This window comes from Cyprinodon tularosa, unplaced genomic scaffold (genome assembly GCF_016077235.1).
Source record: "Cyprinodon tularosa strain WSP-4 unplaced genomic scaffold, ASM1607723v1 ctg12, whole genome shotgun sequence".
In the NCBI taxonomy this organism is placed as follows: domain Eukaryota; kingdom Metazoa; phylum Chordata; class Actinopteri; order Cyprinodontiformes; family Cyprinodontidae; genus Cyprinodon; species Cyprinodon tularosa.
In genome coordinates, this window is record NW_024038003.1 from 3,585,566 (window position 1) to 3,602,288 (window position 16,723).

General features: G+C 37.4%; 1 protein-coding gene across 1 annotated transcript in view; it reads left to right on the forward strand.

Annotated features, from left to right (window-relative positions):
* Positions 1-4,437: 4,437 nt before the first annotated feature.
* ca8 (carbonic anhydrase VIII) overlaps positions 4,438-16,723 on the forward strand; it is a 29,700-nt gene continuing 17,414 nt past the window's right edge. Inside the window, exons 1-4 of the mRNA XM_038271575.1 lie at positions 4,438-4,654; positions 4,764-4,946; positions 13,886-14,077; positions 14,256-14,380. Of these exons, the coding sequence (XP_038127503.1) occupies positions 4,874-4,946; positions 13,886-14,077; positions 14,256-14,380 (390 nt within the window). The 5' untranslated portion in view covers positions 4,438-4,654; positions 4,764-4,873. The remainder of the gene's footprint in view (positions 4,655-4,763; positions 4,947-13,885; positions 14,078-14,255; positions 14,381-16,723) is intronic.

Consider the following 16,723-nt stretch of genomic DNA (forward strand, 5'->3'; position numbering starts at 1 on the left):
AATTTGATAACTTCACGGTATGCTCGGAAACTTGCACTAAAAATTTATGCCAATGCATGAGGATTCAATCAAAGAAGTAGACTAAATTAAGTGGTTTATCGCTCTTTAAATTGCTTAAATATAAGCATCAACATTAAAAAGTTTCACTGGTATTAGCAGAAGACTTCAACAGTAGATATATTGTTAAAAGAGTGAGTCGTTCAGCATCTTTTACACGTTGCCATGGTTACTGCATTCCACAAGAGGATCCTATTTTCTAATTTTTGCCTTTTAAGCCTTTCTCGTGTGATATACAAAAACACAAACTTTAGAAAACAAAACAACCAAATTCCAGAGGACATCCTGGTATCAATGTATCAAAAAAATAAATTATTATTTATTCCATACGATGTAATCTATAGAACATTGCCAAGTTAAGTAAGACATATCTGATCTCCTCTTAAAATATTTCTGTTTCCAACACAATCAGTATCCAAACCATAGGTCACAAAGTGAAGCATATTGTGCTGCTGGCCATCTCACTCACTCCTTTATGATTGACACATAGCCTATAGGAGTAGACTGAAAATATATATATTTTTTAGCATTAATGGCCACCAAGGCCATCCTCCTTGATCCTTTTCTATCTGACCTGTCTGCTCATCCATAGTCCTTTCCTTATGTGGGACCAGATCTAACAGTGCAATAGACCACTGGATTCTAAGTCTGTAGCTGTGCATGGAAAAGAGCAGAATAAAATAGTGCTTTTAAAGAGGAGAGATAACAGTTTTCATCCTCCATCCCTCTCCAGTCGGTGTGTGACTTCCCCCTATATAGACCATTTGAAAAGGGCTTGGGAGAATGACCTCAGAGTGAGTTTCCATGACAATTATTAATTAAAACCAAAGTGGACATCCAGAACAGTTACATTACACGGTCAGTAATAACGTCATAATAACAGGGTACTCCCTTTCCTCCCTGACATTTCAGCCATTGCAGGAACATTTCCTTCATTTCTGGACTTTTTTCTATTCCAAATGAGAATTTCATAACAGAATCCAGTTGATCAGACAATGTTTTTGTTATCCAGATTGAAATAGAAACATAAATGTCCTTAAAATATTCTTCCTAAAATAATTAATGCAGGCTGCCAATTAAACTGCCAGATTTTTCAATGTGTCTATATTTATTTTTTAAATACTATAATTAAATAATTTAAATATGTGTTTAAGAAGCAAAGACATTCCCTGCTAATGTTTATCCTATGATATTTAAATTGAGATGAGATTTAATAATTCTTTAACAAAAACCCATATTTAAACTGGTTTCAGAATGAACCGGAAATAAAATATTGTTTAATAAATAAAATGTTTTATCCATATGTTGTTTCAAATATTTTTAAAATTGTCGGACAGACTTAGGAGGGTTTATGCTCTGGTTTTGCTCCTTGCATACTGACCATACTTCATTTTTTTAAAGATTATTTTTTATTTTTGTTAGGAAAGGGCCTGAAGCACATCTTTACAGAATTTCATATTTTATATATTTCCCCCTCCACCTTCTCTTAAATGTTCTGCTACATAAATACAAAGTAAATTACCAGAACTAGACACAATAACCCAATAACAAGAAACACACACATATATCAATCAACATTAAGTTTTTTTCTTCTTTTTCATCCCTCCCTTTCTTTTCTCTGGTGAGACAAAGAAATTACACAACGATCCCCTCACCCAAAAAACAAAACAAAAAAACACACAATCTTAAAAGTGACAGTACAAAGTGAAAAGTTAAAAGAGAACAACTTAATATAATATTCATTCATAAACATTCTGTATTCATATCAATTCAATAAATGAAAAATAGTTAAAGCTCTAAGGTAGTTATGGTTTTTCTGTCTCCAGAAGTACAGGTGCCCATATTTCTTAAAACATTTTACTTTTAAACTGTAATTTCGCTATAATTTTTTCCATTCCCATCACCTCTTTAACGCTTTCCAACCAAATATGTCTGCTTAGGGGTTGCGGCTTTAACTAGAGCCCTTTTGCTACTGTAGTAAGTATTTGAATTATTTTGTTATTTTTAGCAGACAGTGTTTTGGGTAACATCCACCAGCAAAAAATATTTGCAAATCCAGATTAAGTTTTTCTTTACATATAATTTCTATATTTTTCCTTACATCGTCCCAATATTGTTTAATTCTGGGACAATCTCAGAATATATGCCAATAGCCTCCTGTCAGGAAGCAGCCCCTCCAGCACTTGTCAGACATTTTACTATAGTTTGATGTGTTGCTGGGTAAAATAAAAAAATGCATTTTTGAATTCCATTCAAAGTCTCGCCGTGAAAAACTGCTCAACATTGTATGTCCCATTTTGAAGGATTCCTCCCAGCTTTCTTAGACAAACTTTATTATCATTTTGTAAACACAGTGTATAAAAAACAAAACATCGACGCACACAGCTTTTCAACAGTGAATGAGCAGCTTACAACAGTGAAATGAACATTACTATTTATATTTTATTTGAAATGAATGTAAACAAACCAGTTTAAAGTTATGGTGCAAAAGGCATTGATATGGAAAGGTTTCGTGCAGTGCAAATAAATAAATATGGTGCGAAATGCAGTAGAACAAGAAAAAGAAAAAAGGTTTAATTTTTTCAAAATCTATAATTAAATGTTTTTGGATATGCTTTTCAACATCCAAGCATAAAATCAAAGTGACATCAAAGAAGAGCTTCTAGAGGTCAAGGTAGCTTACAACTTCCCTACTATAGCCTACCACTTTGCTGACCTCCAACAATAAAAATGGTTATGAATTAATTTTCATTTTTTTTGTCACTAACATTGTAGTATTTTTTTATTATTATTATTATTTATTAACAACATCCTTTTTCGTATTGTTTCACTATTTTTGTTTATTGAGAATGCTTTCTGATTTTTTCCAGATCTATAATTTTAATGAGACTGCTAAAATAAGTGGAGGTGATTTACCCTTTCATCAAATTCTCTTAGCTATACAGACCCTAAGTTAACCATATATGGGTAACATTCGGGGGTGGGGGGCAGCAATCAGGCCAAAAGCTCCATGGTTACTCTTCTGCTGCCTACATGATTTAATTAATTCCACATCTGACTGACTGTTTTTCCGCTGATATGGAGCATCACTCATCAGCGGATCTGGTCTTTTTTTTTTTCTTTATTCCTTATTAAAACTCTACCCATCTATTAAATCCTTTATATTTTTAACAGACATTGTATAAGCACTGTATGGCATCAAGTATTTTTGGGTGGATATATTTAACAGTGGGTAGCTGAGAAAAACATGAAAAATGTCAGCAAGGAGCTTGTTTTAGTTTGTCAATGTATTAGATTTGGATTTTAATTTCTATTTATCTGCTCTACTTTCTATAGCCACTTTTGTGTTCGAAGTCCTCCTTATATTATCTTATCTTGATTCCTTACACTTAATTTGATCATTTACTGCTGCCTTTTATGCACCTAGAAATAGACATACGTTTCAATAAGCGGTTTTTCAGTCTTACTGTCATGAGAACCATTCTCTTATTATAATCCTGTCTATTTATACACTAAAAAGACACCTACCATCTTTTTGAGTAAAAATAAACCTGCATTCTGTAGATCGACCAGCAGAGGGTGACATTTTCTTAAGGAAAAATAAATGACTGGACAAAGTTCAAGAACAGTTATCATACTTCATGCTTTCTGATTATACCAACTAAATGTGATTTTGAAATAAAAAAGTTTGCAAATGTTTCTCACATTTTAGATGTGCCCTTACAGAGTCCCTGTGTGTCTATTTAGGACTAAAGATACATTTCCTAATGGTTCAGTCTTGCACCTCAGCTCTGGGATTGCATGGTCTGTTTTTAGGTCTGCTGTAAGGAAACGAGGGATCTTGCCTTCATTTTTTAATGGCTCCAAGGACAGTATCTAGATAGAGAATGTAGGGCAATTAACATAACAGGCCTGGAGGATGGGGATTAAAAAGAAAGACAGGAACCAAAGAAAAAGAAGAACAGTTAAATCTTCCAAGCAAAACAACAAAAAAAGGAAAAAAGTAGCCTATTCTTTTGAATGTTTTTCAGTCAGGACCTTTGCCAAAGGTGTGTGTGGCAATTTGAGAATTTGTTTTTGTGTCCATCTTGAAGTCATCAGGGTTGGAGAACAGTCAAGCCTTTCATTCTGTACGTTCTGCTGCCTTCTGTTTTCTCTAGCATTGCCATTTCCTTCACCCATGGAGTGGGGGGCGAGGGGGGTGTTGCATGTGGCCTACAGTAGAAACACCAGCATGACCTTCCTGCCAGCATTCCCACACAGAGACATACAAAATAGTGGCTGGAGACCTTAAACAGGTTAAATATAGAAAGCGAACAGAAAATGTTGATTACATGGTTGAAACAAATTTGTTAAAGATTGTAACAGATCATTTGTTTCACATTGAAGTTCTTATCTGCCTTTCCTTTGGATGAAGGCTGCAGTGGGCAGACACACCTGCACCCTCCAAAGAAACAGAGAAAGAGAGGAAGGAGAGAAAGATAACAGCAGAGTAGAGAGTGAGAGAGAAGAGGAGGAGCAACACAGTGGAAAGAGAAACAGCCAGACTGCTCTACTCTCATCTGTTAGTGGTTATGTGGACAGCAACTAAAGAGAGGTAAGGAGGATTAAAAATAGTTTAAAAAAGGAAAGAAAGTGGAGTTAAACTAAATTAAAGACACAACGAAGAGAAAGAAAGACAATACTCATTAGAGGGATCTGTTCAGCAGGCTGAAGAAACTTGACTTTGTCTCCAAGTGAATGATCTTAAACCAGCGTCTCTGAGAGCTTACTGGGAGCACAGACTGGTCTGAGAGTGAGGGAGCTGTAAGGTACCATGGCCGACAACGTAAATGAGGAGTCTGATTATGTCCCTGGGAAAGATGAGCTGGACTGGGGCTACGAGGAAGGTAAGCAGGAGTCCACATGCATGTAAGGGGATGCTGAGAGTCAGAGTCATGGGGGTCTGACATCGGACACTGAAATATGTTTTTGAGGACTCTGAACATGAAACATTTTGAAAAGTTTATATTTATTATTAGCAGCACTGCCTTCATGTATACATGGATTAAATTCACACATCATCTCATGTTTGCACTGTCTCTGTGGTTCTCAGTTCCTATGTGTGAAATAGGCAGACTCATTCTTTAAGTTACCTGTAAGGTTAGTCACTTTGTAATAAGACATGTTTCAACTGTTGGAACAGAACTGAGAGCACCTTGCAAAAGTTTTTACACCCCTTGAACTTCTTCACATTTTCTAACACTGTATCCAGAAATTATTATATCCTTTTGCTTGGTATTTTAGAAAATACAAGATAAAGATAAATTATTATAGTGTATTTAAAGGTAAAATCTGAAAAGTGTGGAGTGTTTTTTATTCAGCCCTCTTTAATCAGATAGCTCTGAATGAAGTCTGTTGGCTTGGTTTGCAGGGTCATGATTAGAAACATCCAACACAATAAAACGCTGGAACATTGCTGTAAAATATTTCAGTGTTTTCAATGGTTGGAGAGGAAAAATAAAACCGTCATTTAAACATAAACTGATACAGGCTGGAAAAAGCATATTCAATATTTTATCAAACAGACAATTAGACATTTCCATAGAAATGCAATGAGTATTAAAACAAATTAAAAAGTTGGATATTAGAGTTTCATTTCTATAGCAGCACTTTAAAAGGAAAGGAGATTGGAGGCAAGATCCCAAAAGGCGGCAACAAAGGATAGATTCTTGACCTGAGAGTTAATTTAAGTAAGATGGAATTTAAAAGCGTTGTTGAACAGAGATTAAAGGAAGGTCAGCAAAAACAATAAGAAAGAAAGAAGTAAGGAAGATGGTTTAAAGGAAATCGACAGAAAGTTGGAGAAATTAGGAATGCAGAAGTAGTTCTTTAGAACTTAGTTTCAGACACACTGGATTGAATGATACACCGTTTATGTTAAAAAACGCATATTTCAGATAGATTTGACTATAATGAAAAATTAGAACCAGTGGAATGTGTTGTGACGAATATTATGTCCATTTTCTCTTACATTCCTTATCTAATTCATTACATGCAAGAAAATATCTAAATGAAAAGTGATACTGCCTGTCACCTTAAACAAATCACCCATACAGCAAAATGTGGTGGTGGCAGCATCCTGCTGTGGGAATGTTTTCCTTTTTTCATGAAGAACATGCAGGCTGATGCGAGCTGATAGAATGACTGTTTAAAGCTGCACAAGCGTGTTTGAGACTTTAGACCAGGCATCCCCAAAGTGGGTCCTCGAGGGCCGCTGTCCTGCAGGTTTTAGAGGTTTCCCTGCTTTGCACAGCTGATTATAATGATTGCAGTTGAGCAAAAGCTGGTTTATCAGCTTTCAATTAAAATCTGCTTTGCTGGAACAAGGAAACCTTAAACCTGCAGGACAGCGGCACTCGAGGACCCACTTTGGGGATGCCTGCTTTAGACTAATGTCTGAAACAGACACTAACACACAACCAGAGCTACAATGGATAAAAAACAATCCTATAGGTGTTTAAATGTCCAAATTAAAATCTGAACCATAAATCCAGCTCAGAATCCGACTGAATACATAAAGTTTACCAAGTGCTATTTTCACATGTCCTCCATCCGATCTGATTGGCCCTGATGTACTTAGATGTAAGAAACTAACGGAGACATAACTCAGCGTGGGCGACCACAAATACATGCTACAGTTTCCCAATATCTATTAAGAATTTTTTTTTTAAACCATTAATCACTTTCATCCCACTAATATACTCTGAGGTGTGTTGTTGTAAGATAATAAAACCACAAAATTCAAGGGGTGTAAATACTTTTTAAAGGCAATACAGCGGCCGTACTTTTAAGCAAACCAGTGGAAATAATCTTTCTTGATATTTTCTGACTACACCTCTACACATCCCATTTTAAAACCTTGACTTTCAAATAGTCTGCACATAAGCAAAATTCATTCAGTTATATTTCCCTGTTTCACTTTCTCTTCCCTTTTCTCCTGCTTTTACTGAGCATCTAAGGATGAACTCTGATGCAATTCTCTGACTGTTCCTGTAAGTATGCCTACTCATGCAAACTGCTTTAAATGCATGAATCAGATACGACTGTTTGACAGGAAATTACCTCAAGAGTCCCATATGAACCCACTGAACTCCATGTTTTTATAATCTGAGCTAATTGGTTATAAAGTACTTGTCATGATCAGAGATTATATTGAAAGTTGGTACTTTGGTAAAAGAAACAGCAACACGACATCTGTAACATCATGAATCTGAATGAGGCTGTTATTTAAATCAGTTTTTATATGGGGCATTATAAAAAGAAACTGTAATAACAAACTGTTAAAGAAAAATTGCACGAATGACTTTAAAACTAAAATCAAAGGAAAATTTCTCTATAGACACAGATATTTTGTCTTTCTTTTTTTCCTGGCAAATGTCCTTCCAGAAAAAAAAAACATTTATGATAGCAGTTGATAGAATGGGACTGCCCTGGAAACCTATAGTGCACATGGTATTATGAACCTTTGAAAAAACTGGGACATGTTAAATAAATGAGCAGCAACCTCCACCAGAAGAGTGAAAATGAATAGTCATTGAGTCTTTCAACTGGATTATAATCCAAGGAAAGTGGTAGAAACAACTCCCTCCCGTAACAACGCCAACCTTCACAGCTGAAGAAGCAAAAGAGAACATGAGAGAGGATCACCTTTCTTTGTGTGGCAATTTACCCTTCGAACAAACATAAAATTAAGGTTGATTTCTAATATCTTCAGACTCTGAATTTGCTACAGGGCTAGATAATGAAACTGTTTGCACCATCATTGCCTTGCATCAAGAAGGTCCTGGATTTGAATCCCAAAACTCTGGTCTTTCTGCATGAAGTTTGGGTGTACTCCCTATGCATGTGTACATGTATACAAACATGGTTTTTACTGCTGTCTGGATAGCTCTTAGGCGTGATTGTGCATGCATGTGTAACACAGTAAAGAAGATTTTTATTTTAGATAAATGGGCCAATAGGTTCGACTATGGGAGCATAGTGGGGTGTTTCAATGACACACAAAGGCGGTTGGATGGATTTAAAGAACAACTGGCTTTAGTGATATGAAATATAACATTGTACAAAACAGTTGTATGAAACACAAAATAATGAAAATAAAATACACACAATAAAATCAACAATGAAATAAAATAATAGCAATACTTGGCCAAGTTCTAATTCTCAGTTCTAAATATCTTGGGTGCACCCTTTTAATATGAATTCAAATTTGTACTAACAATTCAGATTAAATTCAGTTCCAATTCAGGTCTGACTCATCATCATTCACCTGAGGAGAATGTCCACCACAGTGGTCTGTTCTAATGTCCGAAATAAATCTTGTAAAAAAAATAAGGTCTTAAATCCCAGAATGAAACAATAAAAGTGAAAAAATGTCAGTCAATGGTCCCGTGCATAACCAACTGTGCGTGAAGATGTGAGTGAAACAGGCCTACCACACCGCAGGGTTACACATGCTTGTTTGTTTCATGTGTCCCTATGCGCTGGAATGGGAACCTGTTCAGGATGTCTTCTCTCTTTCTAACGGCTAGATAAAGGCAGCAGCTCCCCCATGACCTGCATGAACAAGCATTTAAAAAAATGGATGGGTGGAGGATTTTGCTAACATATTATTGATTCTTTTCAGGGCTTTTTTACTCATCTTTATCGGGAATGCTTACTGATTTGTTCACTTCTATAAGTACATATCTGCTTATTTCTTATACAGCGCACCTAAAACTACATTATTCCAGTTCTAACTTTGCAACAAATAGTGAAATGTTTATGAAAAATACATTAATAAGGATTCTGCTATTCATAGAACTTTACTAATGTAATATTTTGGTCCATTTTCATTGTGAATATCCTGCAGAATCAGAAACAATAACCCTTCATGCTCATTGGAGAGTCTGCATGGGACTGAATACTGATGTAATACTTTGTCTTGGCACACATCTCAGAATCCTCTGGTTGTTCATGTTTTTGTAACCAGTGGGAAAAGGCCTTTGGCAGCCTATGCTGACACATTTGTAACCAGAGCTCTACAGAACCATTCAGGATAGTGGACGAGTTCCAATAGATCTTAAACTGACAAAATACAAAAAAAAATAAAAATAGCAATCAAATCACCTGAATGGATTTCAGTGTGAATTTTGCAGTCTTTCCTGTAGTGAATCGCTGCCCAAAAACTGTCGTCATGGCTTTAGTTGCTGCGGAGAGCGGGAATGTAGCGGCCTCCCCACCCTTTTAGCGAGAATGGCCTTTCACTGGGGAGAAAGGCGTCAGTCCCTGCTGCAGAAAGGCATGTTCTCCCCTCTTAACACTCTCACTGTTTTAAAACTTGCCTTGTTTTTTTGAGAGACAAAGGGGGCTTTCTAAAAAATGTTTTTTTTAATTTCCCATTCCCAAAAACTCATTTCATCTTGTTCTGCTCTCACTATGCGGTGGCATCTACGTTATAATGAAGTGAAACCAGACTTTTGGTGTCACTGATAGTATCATGGTTTTCATGCATATTCAGTCATAGCACATATTGCATCAGACTCTTGAGTTAGTTTACGCTGTTTATGTTTTCTGTTAGATGTCCCACTTTGATTATCTGACCCTCTTTCTTTCACCATGACCTGTTTCATTTGGTTTTAAAGGAGCTCAGCATTATCGCAGTCCCAACCAGTGTGAAATCCTGTCTCACAGACACAAAGTGAAAGCTTGATAGGCATTACAGTAGACAGATGGACTGTAGAACAATCACAAAACTGCATGAAAATTATTTCAACACAGGATTTAAGGAGGCTCCATGTAAAAAATAAATTAAAAAAATCATGTGTGCTTGTGAGCCACCTTCATCCCTAGCTACACAACTAAAAAAAAATCACAGTACCCTTGGGTTCATTCACATCCGTTTGGAAACATCTGTCTGAATTCACCAAAAGCCCATTAAATTTCATTTCTTACAGGAGAAGGTTGTTATTTTTTTGTTGAAGGTGTTGACATGGTTTTAGCACCATACTTTTCACAACCATTGTAGCCAACTGGAGACATATAATCACCACATTCAGTTTCAGGTGGGTGATTAAATAATAAAACAGCTGGGCATTTTTTGATTAAAGAGTTCAAACTCAAAACTACTAAAAGACGAAAGCATGTTTCAGTCATTCTGAGAACCTTTTTATCTCTAAACGGAGTGTGAAAAGAAGACTCTAGACAAACCACCTCAATGGTCTGACCTTTAAAGCTGCAGTCTGTAACATTGAGAAGAGAGCAGACTTCGACTGAAAATTTGAAGAAAAAGAGGTTTCACGCCACTCCCCCACCCTCTCTGCTTCACTCATGCCCCACCTCCAAGCCCCACCCCTCTCACAGCACCTGCGTGGCTACCGCATGCGACCACAAGCGTCCAAGCAGCGTACGCGGCATGGAGTGTGAACCGGTAAGAGCGATAACACTCACCTCCAAGCAGCTAGATATAAGATGCTGGTTATACCGAAGTTTGCCGTGTAAGCAGTTGTCGGCAGGGGCAGTAAGGGCAGTTTCTCTTTCTCTGGTGGCTGTCGCTCCGCCATGACTTCCACGCGCGTCCTCCTGACTGCAGCAGCCGGGCGCTGCGGCAGGTTAAGCGGTGGGGGGTGGGGGGTGGGGGCTGTGATTGACACTCCATCAGCCGCTCCTCTGGCTGTGATTGGTTGTTTTGACTCGTCCCGAATTATTCTTTCCAGATCGAAATACAGGCAGTATGCGGGACCAATTGAAGCAGTTTTTTTCACAGGTTACATATCACATGTACTGCTGTCTGGGCGTAGGGACAGTTTTAGCCAATATGACAAAAAAGTGATTTTTAAAAACTTACAGACTTCAGCTTTAAAAGGTTTACGTGTATCAAAGTACGTTCAAATTCGTGGCACACTCAGAACAGCACTCTTTAAGCCATCTAAGTCAACTCTAGCCGTATATCTCATAAAATGAAAGTAAGAATGGACACATGGAAGTAAGACACTTATCTTTGCTTCAAGCCCCCTTTCCCTGTTTGGGTGCTGCCCATTTAATGATGTCGCCCTGCAGCTACTGCAGCATGGTATCCTACCACTTCTTCTGATTAGGCTCCTCATTAGATTAGAACAGTCAATTCCATTCTGCAGCCACAAAACCTCTAAAATGCTGCCTAAAATATTAGCAGTTCATATCACGGTTCAAAGCAGGTGCTATAAAAGACCCGTTGTCTCAGCTATAAACAGAAATGGTTTTCTGCCTCATATAACTGTGCGTTGGAGGAGAAAGGGGGCGTGTTTTTACTGTGCAGGTGCAGCAAGGTAAAGATAGGTGCCTCATGGGGAGGGCAGGTAATCAGTGCTTTATATTAAACATTGATGGTGGTTCGTTTTCGAGAGAGGAAGGGGCTACTGCATGATTTTCATAAAGGAATAACTTTGAAAGGTGGATTTTGCATTATACTTGTAAGAGGTAAAAATGAAACACTGGGTTTTAATTTTAAATAGATATATATACATGGGAGATTCTGGTAAACAGTGGGATTTATTTTTATCGGAGGATCACAGAACAAATAGCACACTCTTTTAACAAACAGTGTGTGAAAAGTGCTCTGATACTTCCTCTATATATTGCAAATAACAGAAACTCATTTGGTGAAAGACTGAATCCACCAAGATGCACTCGGAAACACATAATGAAATCTTTCCCTTAAGTGGCCATCGGCCAGGATTACTCCTCCCTCTGACCACAAACAGCAGCCATGCCATTAGTGCTATAATGACTCAACATAATCCTGGTTTATCATTAGGCTTTTACACAAGTGACCATCAATACAAGTAATTCTCAGTACAAGAAAATTAAAAGAGCAAAATGTTCTTATATATTTAGAAAAAAAAAACACATCTCTAAACAGTACCATACACAGATTATGGGTTGATTCTTTTAATATTATCTTTCAAGAAAAATTATTGCCAAATTTAGTGGTTAAATTCATATTGTCATGATCGGTTTAAGGAATCTGACCCAAATGCAGAGAAACCACTCAGAGAACAAGGTGAAAAGTTTAACAGGTTTATTTGAAGTAATGTACACAGAAGTAGGATCTGGAACTCAGTTAACTGGTGAACCGGAACTGGGAAGTCTGAAGGGGAGATCACAGAGATCAGTTCAGGGACTGCAGGAAATTAGACTGCGGCTTGAATAATGCTGGAGAGGGACTCACGTTTGAGGGGGCTCTTGACAATCCTTGAATCCAGTCTGTGTGGGGGTAATCCAGAGAAGGGGAGAACTCGTTGGAGAGCAGACAGGTAGACATACGTTGGACCCAGAGGAGTAATGGAGCGGACTGTTACTTGGATTTCCGATGGGGACTTGAACGGATGATGTGGAGGTTTTCCCCTGCTCAGTGTAATCTCTGTAATTCCTTCCAGGGGGAGAAGGTCCAGGTATCCAGTTTTCACAGGACGGCTTCCTGCCAAAGAGCAAAGATAAAAACAAATAAGACTCAGATAAACAAAGCCAGGATAGACACTCTGGCGTCGAGGTAGTGACAGCCCACTGCTCAAATACTCCTCCAGTAATGAACCAACGAGCAGGTGTACAGGAAAGACCAAACAAGGACAGGGCACCGCCTGGTGGTGGAGAGAGAGGAAAAACACAAACTGGATTCCTAACACATATTTTTTATTTGCACATCAGCTGCATCTTTAATATTTCAGTTAAGTGACTCAAATCTGATATGGGAAATGTTTTTTAGTGTAAACATTGTACAGAACTGCTTCTAACTGAAGACACAAAGTTTCTTTAGCTGTATGTGTAAGAACTCAATCATGCAACAGACTGACATACATCATTGTATCTAGGCACCAACTAAATTATTTAATAAATTATAATTATTTTATAAATTAAAGTAGTATTTTTTGAAAACTGATTGACAAAGGATTGTTCAGGTCCTCTGTCAATATGGTTGTTGAATTGTTGTTGACAATTTCTGTAGAGCTGATGCTTGTTTTGTCCTCTCCCGGTCCATTTCTTTCTCATTTTAAGCCTATAATGCACTTTAATAATGCACAATAAGGTCTCATACTACAAGACAACAATTACCTGGGTCTTGAAGCATGTTTGAGGTTAGCCATCCCCTATCCTTATGTAACCTGGTGAGATATGTTTAAAATTTTACTTATTTTGCCTGTAGCCCTAATTAAAATGTTGCCCATGAAAAAAAACCTGAAGTTACAGGTCTTGGAAATCAGGCCACTTAGATCATTTAAATTTTCCTCAACAAGTATACAACTATATTTTGAGATTAGATGTCTTCATGTACAAAGGTTGTCTTCTCTTTTTGAATTTTTTTTTAATTTTCAGCTCTATTTTAATATTGTTTGGTCAGTAGCATCTTAGAGGAATGGAAAAAATATATATAATTTGCTGGGGATAAAAATTAGACAGGTTATGAGAAAAGCACTCAAAGACCTTTCCAATTAAACTAAAACCACTTTAAAGATTACATCTATAGAAATCATGAAATAGATGGTTAAAAACCTTAGCAAACTACTGTGTACTGTAGCGAGCTGCATTGTGGCATAGTTATTAGAAGTGCTGCCTTGTGGTTACTAGTGTTTTTTCTGTGAATGAATTTGTGCACAGCAGTTTTTCCTGTCTGTCTGTATGTTGCTGCCTGGTGACCGAGTGAGCTGTGAAGGATTTACTTTTCCTGTCTAATCTTAATATAATTATTATATTCAGGACATTTTTTAAACTTGATGAGAGGACCTGCACACAAACAATGAGCTTCATGTTTGCTGTGGGTTTTCTCTCATAGGTGTAGAATGGGGACTCCATTTCCCAGCAGCCAACGGCGAGTACCAGTCTCCCATTAATCTCAACTCCAGGGAAGCCCCGTATGACCCCTCCCTTCTGGATGCTGGTTTATCACCAAACTACGTGGTGTGTCGAGAGTGTGAAGTCATCAACGATGGACACACCGTCCGCATCCTTCTTAAGTCCAAGTCAGGTAGGTCTTAGGAGTCATGACATCGCTCCTCACTATAAGATATAGTTACAGGACAAAAGATGCCTTTATTGATGTTAATTGTTAGAAGTGAACTGCATGCAATTTCCTTTCTCTACTTCTTAAGTTATACCTTTGCTTCCTGTTTACATCTCTTTGTGGTTTTATGTGCTTTTCTCAGTGGTTACTGGGGGTCCATTGCCTAGTGATCATGAGTACGAGCTTCATGAGGTTCGTTTCCACTGGGGCAAAGAGAACCAGAGAGGATCTGAGCACACAGTCAACTTCAAGGCTTTCCCTATGGAGGTACAAAGAGCAAGCAGAAAGTATAAATACCGTAGTGATGTGTTTAAACTTTCAGCTGAAGCATTTGTCCCTCTGCAGACAACATTGTGGGTGGTTGAGTCCTTGAACAGAACACCTGTTTGTCCTATGAAACAAATAGCTGTTCTGATGCATTACAATGTACATAATTTATAATGACTATGTAATAATTAGTAAGAACCCAGCAAGAGATGCAAATCATCAATCCATTACCTTACAACTAATTTAACCTTTTTAAACCTTTAGTTCCTTACTCTGTAGGTATTTCACAACGCCATATAAAGTAGAACCTGCCCACTGGTTCCTGTGTAGCAGTTTCATATGTTAAGATCTTTTGTGGCTAATAAACAATATTTGTTTCTTATTTACTATTTGTTAAGGATTATTTTTTTTTTTTAATGTGGAGTCCTTAAAAAGTAAAGGCCAGTAAATTAGCTGCAACTTATTTTGCCCGAGTTATAAATAAAAGGGTTTTCAAAATGAAAACCCTTTGGCAGGCGTGTTTTGAAGGTAAGAGAGGAGTCTTGGTTTTAGCAGCTTTTAGCACAGGAAGCCAGAGTGGGCTTCTGCATCCTCAGTCTTACTAATCTTCAGACATTCTTTCCATAAAACTTAAAAACAACTTTTGTGATATTACAGAATGGTTTTAAGAGTCTTCACTTTAATGCACCACAGATTGATGTAGCAGCAAATAGCTGCAAGCAGAGATCAGAGCGGCTGTTTTCTATGATAAGATCATTTAAACTGGATGGCTTTCAACAGCTTGCATTAACACTGTGATACAGAGCTCAGCCATATATACGTAAAATCAGGTAAAAACAACCAAGTCAAAAGACGTCACTGTTTCCATGATTCCAGCTGCATGTTCTGAAAGCACACAGAGCCCTCTGAACTTGATGGATCTTTTTGGATGCAAAAGACATAATGAATTGTTGCTTAGGGGTTAATTATGGAATTATTTCCCTGTTGTGGGACAAGAGCTTATTCATAAAAGAGGTTACATTGGGTAGCAGACTGCAACACCTTCCAAAAACTGACAACATAATCAAATCCAATCATGCAGGAGCAACTCAAAACCAGTATGAAAAATAAAAAAGTCTAGGTGCAGCTAATATTTTTTAATTATCATGCATTACTTTGTTCAAATCTGTTGGTTATTGATGCTTTGACTGGCACATATTCTATTTGCAGCATCTTGGTTTTTTTTGTTTTTTTTTGTTAGCCACAAGCAACTGTCAGTGGTTTTCAACCTGTGTCCTCAGGACCCATTTTTGTTCTGTATGTTTAGATGACTCTCTGCTCCAGCACACCTGCATATAATGATGCAGGGATAAATCCCTTCTCAGCAGCCCCCAGGGGCAACAGGGGCCTGCTACTCACCCATTTATTTAAGTCAGGAGTGTGGAAGCAGGGGCATACAGTGCAGGACAGTTTGAAGGACCAGGTTTGAAAAGCACTGCTCTATCTAGATTAGTTTGGAGTGCAAACCGGATTTTAACAGGGCAAATTTCTGCTTTGCTCTTGGCCCGAGTTTGATGAGCCATTCCATTTAAAACTAATCTGTTTCAACAAAGGGAGTTTTCTAATGTGGGTAATTTTTTTGCTGTCTAAAATCACCTAAAATGAACAAGTTTGTTGGTATTAAAACTTTGTTCCACTAGAGGTCATTGTATTCAACACCTGCATTCCTTTGTAATGTGCTTTTCTTTTTTTCTTTTTGCCCAGTTGTGTTTTTGACTATGACTAAATATGACCCAATGTATAAAAAAACAAAACAACAATAAGAAAAGATACTGTGAAATTTCACAGTAATTCACAGCTAGTCCTCTCCTTGGAATGAGTAATATTTCCCCCTTTTTGTCCATCAGCTTATGCAAAATTTTACCTTACAATGGAGCAAAGGTTAATACAAGCCCCTCTAACAGCTCAGTTGGGATTCCAAAGTTACTCTTTTTAGCCTAATGCCAGAATAATAATAGACGACAATTACTATTAGTTAAACGTTTCTGGCTAATTGCTTAAGTATCCTTCATGAGCTTCTTACAAGGTTAGCTGGAAGTTTAGCTCACTCCTACTGACATAACTTGTATAACTGAATCAGCTTTGTGGGTCACCTTGCTCAAAGTTCCTTTTTTTTTTCCAGAACTCTCAATGAGAGAGAGATCAGGGTGTTGTAATGGTCGCTATCAAACCGACTTCCAACAACTAGACATTCCCTGGGTTTTCATACTAATTAGAGCAAATAAAACCAAAGAAAATTAGAACTGTAAAGATCTACAATTTACTTCTTAAAACATTTGGCAAATTCATTTGGATTTTTTCATG